The 12,262-nt window shown below is 32.1% G+C and overlaps 1 protein-coding gene across 1 annotated transcript; it reads right to left on the bottom strand.

Annotated features, from left to right (window-relative positions):
* Positions 1 to 9,851: 9,851 nt before the first annotated feature.
* LOC131051284 (transcription factor IBH1) lies at positions 9,852 to 11,090 on the bottom strand. Its single transcript, XM_057985732.2, has one exon. It carries the CDS (start codon positions 10,859 to 10,861, stop codon positions 10,328 to 10,330), a length of 534 nt encoding a protein of 177 aa, XP_057841715.2. The 5' UTR covers positions 10,862 to 11,090; the 3' UTR covers positions 9,852 to 10,327.
* Positions 11,091 to 12,262: the final 1,172 nt, after the last annotated feature.

Genomic DNA, 12,262 nt, shown 5'->3' with positions numbered 1-12,262 from the left:
TAAACCTTTCTTCATCTGGATCGTTCGCCGGTGGATTTTCTCCTTGTTCTCGAACTAATTCTTCTTCCTCATCATCACTCACATCTTCAACATTTCAACCTCTTCTCTGGGCCATTTAAATAGCTTCTAATTGGGCTGCAATTCCTCTCAACATTTCCATCATAGTAGGGTTTGCATTTCCACACACTCCACCATTTCTATTTCCTCTTCACACCAGCTTCATGCAAGTCCTTTGCAGTTGTAGGCCAGCTCCGTAATCTGCCACCCTACTACAAAATCCTACAGGACAACGCAATCTTTGAAATCTCACTCTGATACCACTTGGTGCAGTCACGATGGGAGAGTCCTCAAAGAGAATAGTCTAGACCGTGCAACAAGAGTTACAAAACAAAAATAACTCAATGTGAAGGAGGAAATGCAGAAAAAACTATATTATATCTTGGAAATCAATTAAAAACTATCGACAACATGTGGGCTCACAAGATTCGGCTCACATGCCTGAGTATAAAACATGTGTGTTATGCAACATTCATGCTCAAACAAGAATGTGAGCCAACTTCGGACCTCCTAACCGTAGAATTAATCTTCTCTATTCTAATCATTCAATTCTAATGCTCAATTACATTGATTTATATGATCAAGAATGATCCGTGTTGGCCCAAGATGGAACAAATTCTGAAGAACAAGATTAAACGTGTAAAACAACAAGGTCGGCCCCCGCCAAAGAGATCCTTCTAGAAAAATTCATAGAATTTAGTGTGGACCCAAGGGAAGGTTGCCCACACACCAAGGAACATTGGAAACAATAAACTGAAGCTCCATAAGCTACGAAAGTGATCCGCAAGATCCACCAATAGCTAATAGGTCTGAGTGGTTCCAGTGTTCTAAGCTAGAAAACTGTCTCAGATTCCAAAAGCAATAACTTTCTAAAAAAAGATCCAAATGTCCTGCAAACTTAGGATAAGGTAGATGACCATGTCCACAATCAAAATACAGCTCCACAAGATCTAGTGAGCAAATTCCAAGAAACTCATAATGAAATGTTGAAACTCCAAAATGGGAAACAAACTGAAAGAAAAATGTTTTTGGTTGATGCAAGATTGCCAAGAACTAGGGATGCTCTTGCATCATTATCATATCCCAATTATAGCATCCACTTTATCCATTCAAATTTTCCTTTAACATGGTCATAAAATATGTCATAAACTATCATAGGTTGGTGTGTCATAAAGTTGTCAAAGGTAGGTTTGTCATAAAAATTTTATTACATGACAATTTTCATCCACCATGCCACAAAAGTCCAAGGTACTCTAAGTGGGATGCCTACCTCCATGTGAGGATAAAATAATCCATGTCACCTTCCCAATAGGATGACAAGTCAATATGCTAACTCCCACTAGATGATAAAATAGCACGTGCAAACAAAATTGTCTTTGTAGGCTCACAAATTAACCAAATGATAGATGAATAAAACCAAATACCAATGTTAGGAATTGGAAAGGTTGAGACACCTTAATCCCAATATTCTCCTTCTTGTCGAAGACCTTTCAAGAACCAAACGACTAGAACACCATTTGAAATTATCTGTGCTTATTAGTTTTATTAATACATCTACTACATTTTCTAAAGTGTCAACCTTCTCCAAATTTACCTTTTCATCCTCCACCATATCTACAATAAAATGGAATTGAACATCAATGTGCTTTGTTTTGGCATGGAAAGTCAAATTCTTTGCTAAGAAAATAACAGTTTGGTTGTCAAAACAAATAGTAATCAATCTTGCATCAAACCCAATATCTAAATATAACAGTCTAAGACAAATGACTTCCTTACAAGCATGACTAGCTCTTATATACTCTGCTTTTGTCATGGACAAAGTGACTATAGCTTTCCATTTACTCATCCAACTAAGAGCACCACCATACATAGTAAAGACATAACCACTAGTGGATCTTTTGTTGTCAATGTCACGAACCCAATTTGAATATGCATATCCACAAATACTCATAAAATATCAAGGTCCAATAGGATAACCATGAAAACACAAGGAATACTTGAAAGTACCCCTCAATTATCCAAACACTCTCTTAATTGCATCCCAATACACTTGTGAAGGATTAGCCATATACCAACTCAAAAAGCCCACTGCTTGGACAATGTCTAGTTTTGTACAAACCATAGTATGCATAATACTACCAAAAACACTTGCATTTGGTACATTGGCCATATCCTCTACCTTAGTAGGAGATTTTGGATAATCCTCCATAGATAACTTCATTCATAGTGCAACATGAACTATCGTAGTTCTACAAGCTATCATGATAAATCTCTTCAACACTAAATTCACATACTTACTCTAGCTTAACCAAATCTTTCTATTAGATCAATCTCTTTTGATCTACATTCTCTAAATTTACCTAGCTACACCTAAATCTTTTAAATCTCAAGATGTGCTAACAACTAAGACTTTAAGTTAGAAATCAAATATCCATTCCAAAATAGTAACATATAATCCAATGAAGTGCAACCATTATTAGTTTTAAAATTATAAAGACAATGATCATATTTCGACCTCTAAAATCCCAAACTCGGTTCATATAGGTATAAAATTTTTGTTTCCACATCCTAGGAGACTGTTTCAGATAATACAAAGACAAATTTTTCAACTTGCAAATCAGATTTTCTTTACCTTTCACCATGAAATGCCTTGGTTGCATGAGATACAAATCTCCCTCCAAATCACCATGAAGGAATGTTGTCTTCATATCAATTTGCTTGATTTACCAATCATGAGCTATAGCTAGTAATAATAAGAACCGAATGGATGCCATCTTTGCAATGGGAGAGAAAATCTTACCATAATCTATTCCCTCAACTTAGGAATACTCCTTCACAACCAACAATGCTTTATGCTTCTCAACACTACCATTAGGTCCCAACTTTTTCTTGAACACCCATTTGCATCCTACAGGCTTACGTCCTTTAGGAAAAGGTACCAAGTCCCAAGTATTAAATTATTCTATGAAGATACCATCTCATTGTTCATGGCTTCCATCTAGGATTTTGCATCATTTTGTACCCATTGATAGCTTATCTAACAATCCTAGGTTCATCAGTGTTAGTAATCAAAGAAAAAATATAGTTGAAATCTAACAATGAATAACCAAACCTATCTAGTTGCTATCTTATTCTAATAGTCCTTGCCAAAGGCTGAGGTTGAGGTTCTTTATCTTCTTCTAAACTTTTAGAGCTACTAGAGCTCTCATCATCATTAGGTCTATTAATAGCTTGTTGTTATTCTCTTTGGAATAGAAGGAATCATAAATGTCTCCTTATTTTATTTCTCCTCTTTCTCTAGCCATAGCTCAACACTGGAAGGTTTCATCTCTCTAAAAATAACATTTAGATGCTTTAGAGAACCTTCTCTATCACTAGATCTCAAAGCTTGTACCCTTTTATATTGACACCATAGCTAATAAAGATACACTTCACTAGCTTGTTCTCCAACTTAGATATTTTTCCACTTAGAACATGAACATGAGCTTCACAACCAAATACTCTAAGATTCCTCATTAATGGCTTCTTTCTTGACCACACCTCCACACGTGTCTTATCAAAAAGTGCTAATGTAGGAGATCTATTTACTAGATAGTAGGAAATGGCTATACAGCTTCGGCCCAAAATTTTTATTTGAGGCTAGCACCACTAAGCATACTCCGATCCCTCTCCATCAATGTCCTATTCATCGTCTCCAAAACTTCATTTCTCTAAGGAGTGTATGGACTTGTCTTATTCTTCTCAATCCCATGGTCCTTACAAAACCTATCAAAAATTTTCGAGCAAAACTACAAAGAGAGTTACAATACCATAAGTGACCCGTTCTTGAGTGTTGTAATCTCTGGTAAACAATTCTTGGTCTAACTCATAATATCATCAATATTCCACCCTCTATTAAATATTCAAAATATATACATTATTTGATAATAACGATCTCACTAATTTGACAAGAAACTATTAGATTGAATCTAACAACTAAATGACTAATATATTCCTAATATCCCCAAACTCTGACAAGATCTAGAATTTATACATGAATCTCAAGAGTGGATTACCTTAGGACTCTAAACAACCTCACTAATAACTTTTGATCCTTCATGAAAATGAGGACAACTTATTCTTCTCCATAAATAGTAATCAACCTAACTAATAAGAGTCGATGGTAACACAATTCCAATTGGACTCATATTACATTTTAAAAATAGTTAAAATAGGAAATGTACAAGATAAAGCAAATATCATTATGAACCATATTCCCCTTGTTTCACAAGCTTCTCCATGTCCTTCAAATGCATTTATTATCAAATTGCATCACTATAAATAACATTGAATTGCTTCCATACTTGACAAGTGCATCACATTCGATACCGCCATAACTATTGCCTTGCGAGCTATAGGGGATGACATGCTACAAGTAATCTGCTTTGGTTGTGTATTGACAATTGAACTTATTGCTACAAGTTAGCATCTCAAAAATAATTCATTCACATTACTACCATTTCTAACATCATAAAATTATGTCATCCATAAATATTTACAAAAACACATGCATTCATCATATGACTATATTAGATCCATTAAACTTAGAAAGTCTTAATAAAGTTCAAGTCAATGTCTTTAAAGTATAAAACACGTCTTGTAAAATATGAGATAAAACAAGTAAAATAGGGTCAATCCTAGAGCTCATCAATATCTTTGAAGTTTTGGCATAATCATTGATTTAAGTAGCTACTAGCCTATTGGCATACCATAATTCTAACAATGCATTTTAAAAGTAGAATATTAGATAGATGAGGAGAGTTCCATACCTGAACTAACAATTTCAATTCTTTGTCCAATGAATTTTTTCAATGGGTCGCTCTTGTAGGGCTTCACTATTATTGATGGCTTTCTTTAGTAAAATATCTCCTTTTGCACTAATGTGTATTACTGCTTGTATTATGTGCTTAGTGATGCAATAGGATTTATCTAGGTACAAGTATTAAGATCATGAATCCTACTCAATATTATCCTCATCCATCCCTCTTCTTTTGAGAAGTATAGAAAGTCTTTCCACATATCTAGTTTTTCTTCTATATCTATTAATATTATATAAAAAAGCATGATTTGTTGTTCTTGGCTAGAGTAGTATCTTCTAAAGCTTCTTAAATTTTGTATGATATGATTTTTTAGAGGGGCATGTATATATTTATATAAATAACCTCTATATAAATAATATATGTGAGAATTTTTTAGAATGCTTCCTCATTGTCGACCTCCATTGCCTTGTATCAAAACTTCTTGTATTTTGGCCTAGAGTTTTGAGAGATAAAAATGAGCATTGGGATGACCATTTTTGTAGATGGTGCAATAGATACTAGGTGGAAAAGTGAAAGCTAGGGTTTCTCAAGATGAGATTTGAGATGCGCATGAGGGAAGTGTATGAACAAGAGTCATAATACAAAGGATTATGAATATGTGGTTACATGTGTTTATAAGCACCTAATAGTAAGAATTGCATTTATTGTTGTAGCCATTTTTCCATCTTCTCATGATTTTCTAATTGTTATCTTCTCTGGTTTCTTTTGGTGGGTTAGGTTATTGTTTTATTGGTACAACTATAGTACATAAAATACAAATGGTTGTATAATTTTTTTTATCTCACCTGCCAAATCCTTCCTACAATCTTATCATTGGAGTACTTTTATGCCCTATATTTTTTATGATTGTGTTAAAATTTAGCATAAAATAAATACTTTCATCCAATTTTTCATTCTTAAGTTCCTTTGTGATAATTTTTTTTTACCTTGCATCATTTACATATCAATTTAATAGTTTATGTTGCTACATTTTTTATCACATCTCTAAATTTAGATATGTCTAAAATTTAATATGGACATAACCATCATTTGTTCAGTAAGATATAGAATCTTTCAAAACTTTTAAAAAATTTGATGTAGAAAGTGGATCCAGGAAATCTAGTAATAAGATGCAAATCATTTGAGCCAATCAAATTCAAGAAAAACAATTTTTGTAATTTGAAAACTTAAAAATCTTGCATCTTAACTATTTAAATTTTTTAAAAAAGAATCAAATGAAAAAATTCATAAATATGATTGGTAGAAAAGCAATTGAATAATCACGAGTTAATGAAAATTGTGTGCAATTGATTGCAATAGTACTAGCCTAACAATAAGTACTAATAAGATCCCATATTGGAACATTGAGGAATAATAATGGTGGTGAATTCACATAAAAGGTGTTTGGATCTTATCTCCAGAAAAAATAGATCAAATATCACCTCATGTCCACTCACAATATAGATTAGTTGAGAGAATAAACATGACTACTATGAACAAGGTTCAATAAAAACTTTATCTCAAAGGAGTGAATTATATTTCTTGGTAGACGCAACTTATATTGTAGTTCATCTCCATAATGATTCACCTTCAATAACTCTTCAAATGAAGAATCCATTTAGAATTTGTTGTATTTATCATCAATTAGTTTGGTATCTTCAAAATTTTGATTCAGATATTATGTATTGATTCTGGAGGAAAGGAAAAATTTGGACTATAAATGTAGAAAAATGGATTCTTTTATGATAGTTAGACTCCTCAAAGACCAAAACAATTTGATGAAAGTATTAATAAATTTCTCATTGAAAGAGATTTTGTTTTCTACAAAACAACAAAAAGACATAGATAGCATTGATTAATAATTAAGTTGACTTGAGAAAATTTTAAAAATGCTATTTTCAAATAAATTAATATAGATATTATAAGCAATAAAAGAGTATATATTGTTTGTATTCTATTTAATCTTTCCTTTTCCTTTAATAATTGAAAAGGATATTAATAAATAGATTAAACTTAATCAAACGCTTAAAACATATTTTAAAAGTAATATCTAAAAGATGTTTTAGCTTTAAATAAAGAAATGAGGTAAAAATTATTTCACATGAAAATAGAAGAGATACAAAAATAGGCCATATAAACATTAGAAGATGTTACAACTAGTAAATTTGGAAAAAAAAATATTAGAATTACATATAAATCCATACAAAAAGAAATAAATCCCCTAGAAAATATTCAAGATAAGCTAGAAAATATTATCTTTAAATGAAAATTAAATATGATGCCTAAGATTGGAACTTGGAGTTAGTTGATCTACGCTTAATTCTAAAATGTTAGTGTGAATGGACCTTTAAAAACAAATGTAAAAGTAGATGGTTTATTTGATAAACAAAAAAGAAGGCTTGTTCCAAATCGATATGGTAAAAACTAAAGATGGACTATAGTAGTATGAACTTAAAAGGATTTTGATGCCAAGTTGTATATGTGAGTGATTTCTCATAATATGATATAATAAAAGGTGCTCTATAAATATGACATGAGTAATTCAATGATGGATACATTTTCATCACACCATAATAGTATATTAGTGAAAGTTTATAAAAAAATAAAATTATAGAATATAAACCATTCAACATGCTTATGAAACAACAAATGAAACAACAAATGAAGTTGATATCAAATGATGCTATAAATTCATTAAGGCAATTCACATATTTGGGCTAAAATTCATTAAGCCAACATATTCAACTAGTTGTGCATTGATATTTATGTTATGTAGGCGATTTTAAAGATGAGAATATCTACTTGAGGCTTCTAGATGAATTTTGGATCAATATTCATCATTCATCACTTGGAAGTAAAAGAAGTAATTTTTTTCAAGAAAGAATAAAGAATATATGATAGTTTTAGAGTCAATAAGGAAACTATCGTGACTCGGAAATATTTCTTAGAACTTATAAAAAAAAACTAGGTTTTATCAACAACACTCTTGATAAAAAAAGAGAAGAAATCTAATATTTTATAAGTTAATTTAACACATCAACACAAAATTCAATTTGATTCAACATTATATGAAAGATGGTCATGTCAAATTGATATATTCACCAACTACAAAGTATCCAACTAATATCTTGAAAAAATTACTTTGTAGAAAGAAATTAAATTAAAAGTTGAAAGCCATGTTTAGTCTCATTATAACCCCTTTAATACAATATTATGTGCAGTAAATAAGTGTAATAACAAATTATTATTATTAAAAGTTTTGTAGAATATATATTTCATTTTGAAGTCTATTTCTTTTTTTTGATAGAGACGTGTAATTCTTATTATCAATATAAACATATTTCGAACTATATTTGGAACATTAAATGTTTCATTTGATAATATTTTGCAAAACCATTGGTAAACCAATTTTATGACTTTGGCTAAATATTAAAGATACTACTCAGAAATATGAAGTTTCCTAGATATAGATACACACATTTAGTGCTTCCAAACTGAAGTGTCCCTCTACAATTGAAACAATAAAAAAATATTTTTACATATATTTTTTATATAAATTAATTGCAAGAATATTAAAGATACTACTCAGAAATATGAAGTTTCCTAGATATAGATACACACATTTAGTGCTTCCAAACTGAAGTGTCCCTCTACAATTGAAACAATAAAAAAATATTTTTACATATATTTTTTATATAAATTAATTGCACAATTAGAGATACTACTCAGAAATATGAAGTTTCCTAGATATAGATACACACATTTAGTGCTTCCAAACTGAAGTGTCCCTCTACAATTGAAACAATAAACAAATATTTTTACAGCACAAATATTAAAGATGCTACTCAGAAATATGAAGTTTCCTAGATATAGATACACACATTTAGTGCTTCCAAACTGAAGTGTCCCTCTACAATTGAAACAATAAAAAATTATTTTTACATATTTTTTTTATATAAATTAATTGCACATTGAATGCCTTTGAATACAAAGATAGAACAATACATAATACAAATGTGTACCAAATTGACTCCCAATGACTAAGAAAAGATAGAAAATAAGAAATTCTGAATATAAATTTTTTGAAATTTGAAAATCAATCCACACATTGTGATCTGAAGACTAAAGACATAAATCTAAAAATGAAAAGTGGGTGCCTGGATAAATCAGAGTTGATGAAAGATCAAAGAAGCCAAGCAACACCCAAAACTAAATGTCAATTTACAATGATATACAAATTTAACCATTAAAAGAATGCAACACCTGATGTTGAGCACAAGGATGCGTCCAATAAATAACAATGATTTTTTCTTGGTGGATTTATGTTTACCAATACTTTTGAATTTTTTTTAGAGAGTTTCAATTATGTTTGGCTGAAATTTCCTTATTTTACTTTAGTTTTTAAACTGATGAGAAAACTTATGCATTTTCCTTTGTATAGGAGGGATCAACCCCTTGTACTGAGCAAAATTCCTTCCAAGAGAATGCCATCATCTTCCAGGTGACGGAGCTGTTCACCTCTATAACTCAGCGCCTGGCTGAATTGTGCTACTGCCCATTTCCCTTCCACAGCAGCTGTGAAGTCTACTGATTTTAGTTCTTCTTGATGCATTTGCTTTTTTCTTCTTTCTGGATACACTCTACATACTAACCAGACACCTTTATACTGTAGAGCTAATACAGTATTTTTCTTTTCTTTTAATATGATGCTTAACGTTATGATGTACTTTGAAAAAATATGCAATCAGATAGGATTTTGTTTGTAAGTTTTGGCCCATTCTTACATATTGAGAAACATATGACCAACAAAAAAACTTGTGATCTTTACGTTAACAGAAATCATATTTTCAGCAATTGACTGCTAATAAAAGTTTCTACTTGGGAGACGTGAAGTTATATGCAGGTATTCTACCGGATTTTACTGGTTCATCGTCTAGTAATAAAAGTGCAATCAAATTAATGCATGTAAACAGTATTCCAGTTGCACATATACATTCATATACGTCGAACCAAATACAATCTGAGAAATGAAAGCCTCATTTAAAGTATAATCATAGCCCAGTACAAAGCATGATTGCCACAAGTCAGCATGGGGTATATATCATGTACACTTTTGTACTCAAGATGCTAAAACAAAGGGTGTATTTACAGCAGCTCTAGCTGATAGAGAACAACATAAGAATATGGCTAAAGATAATTTATTGGACAATGGAGTCTGTTATTTTATTTTGTCTGAAAAGAAGTTACTGTTAAACCACCGATATATTTGACCTAAATCCAAGAAAAGGTATTTTTCTGTTTGAAGCAATCTGAAGCCTACAGTTTGGTACAATAAATTCTCTGGATCTGGGGGCTAAATGTAATGTTTTGCGGACTCGGTGGAAGCAAATACATTAAATACTGTCTATTTATTTGCAGGTCAGATGGATGGATCAGTTTAGGACAACGGCATTAGCAAGAAATTGCATGATTTGTACCTGAGCTTGGAGTGCAACTATATAATCTGCAGTTTCTTTGAGCAAACGGCAGGTATTCATAGATGTTCCGCCAGGAACAAGCCTCTGCAAAATCTCCTTTCGGTTTCCATCAATCTTTCTTGCGATTGCCGAAGAATCTACACGTTTCACCGTTTTAGCGCCGAATCTTCGAAATCCTAATTTTCTCACAGAAAAGGGCTGTCTTAGCCTTGAACAGAGGCCCGGAGAGCGGCAAATTGGACGCAGGGGGGGGATATTGTTCATACCCTCGGCGGCCGCCATTTTTCGAGTTCTAGGGCTTGAAATCTGAGAAAAAAGAGCGCGGCTCCACATGGAGCCCTTGCATGTCAAAGCTAGAGAAACATCCGCCGCCATTCTGATATTTTTCCGGCGTCTGAAAGCCGGCATTTTGTTCCACAAGCTCGAACGCCTCACGCAGTGCAGTGCGTGCAGCAGACGAAATAAATACATTTGTTTAAATGCAGACATTTCTTTATCCGATTCAGGTTCGTGTCAGAAACCTGTCAGAAGCTTAATTAACTAAATATGGCAAACAAGCTTCGGTAGGTAATTTTTGCGTTTGCGGACCTGCAGCTTACAACATATAATGATACCACTTCTTGGTAGTTGCGTCTATATATTTATCCACATCTTGTTCTTTTCAAGAGGTACTTAAAAAAGGATACCCTGTGTTAAAGCTAATCTACAATCATGCCAACCACTATAAAAAAAAATATAATAACTAGATTATATAGCAATCATTGTTAGATGTACTAAGTTAACAGGTCTTTTAATTGTTGGTCAAGTTGAATGGTTGTTCCTGATTTCATTAGGGATGAAGCAAATTGTAGGGAATGAGGTTGAGATTGTACCTAATAGGACTTGAACCAACACACATAAGAGATGAGGTCGAGATTGTGTCCTAGATGACTTATATCCCCATCTCTAATAGCGAAGTGATTGAGATAGCTAAACAATTATGTAGGCTTGATATAAAACCCCACAACAACAATAAAACATTTGATAATGAACAATGAGAGAAAGTTAAATTGAATTTAAAGAAAGAAAAAAGAATGAAAAAAAATGAAAAAATTAATGATTACCATTATAGCTAATTTTGTGCACCCTAAGCTCTTAAACTATGCATTGGATTTTGATGATTGTTTTTTGAGTTTTTTTGTATTCGACTTAAGTACTTATAGCTATTGTTTTGGCTTCTCGATAGTTATAATGAACGTAATGAGATATGTTATGTGGGCAAGGGTCAAAAAGTGGTATATTGTCTCGTTAACTGTTTACTTTGACCACCATAAAATTTGCACAACTGATCCAATATTTAGGTACACATTCCCCAACAATTCACATGCTATTGGTATGATAAAGTTGCACAATTCTTCTAATTACTAACTTTTTCTTTTAGTGAGTATACTAGTGAACAACTATTGACCCACTAGATAATTTTTTAGTGACTTTTAATAGGTGAAATCGAATGAGTAGATAGTTGATCATGAACGATAATCGGACCCTTTCCTCCTTGTCAACCCAAAGCCCATTAATAAATTTCACATGTACCAATAGCCACTCACTTTTTAGCTTTTTTTCGACCATAATTGGTTCATTTGCGCAAGATTACTGAAACATTTGTTTATGACTATTGGTGTATTTGTCCATAAGTATTGAAAATTTTAAGTTCATGGTTATGGACGCGGCTAATCTCCACAAAACAACACTCCGTATGGATTTTGAAATCCGCAAAACACAACGGATTTCTGCGAAATTTTTAGTAGCTAAATCTTCATGATCTGCATCCCCATTGATGTAAAACCACAAAAAATTGGGTGAAAAAACATTGTGATTTGTAGATCTGGGAGTTTTTTTACAGTGTCATTT

The sequence above is a fragment of the Cryptomeria japonica genome, chromosome 2 (assembly GCF_030272615.1).
Source record: "Cryptomeria japonica chromosome 2, Sugi_1.0, whole genome shotgun sequence".
Lineage (NCBI taxonomy): Eukaryota > Viridiplantae > Streptophyta > Pinopsida > Cupressales > Cupressaceae > Cryptomeria > Cryptomeria japonica.
Note: the sequence above shows the minus strand (reverse complement) of the source record. Positions and strands in the feature narration are given on the sequence as shown.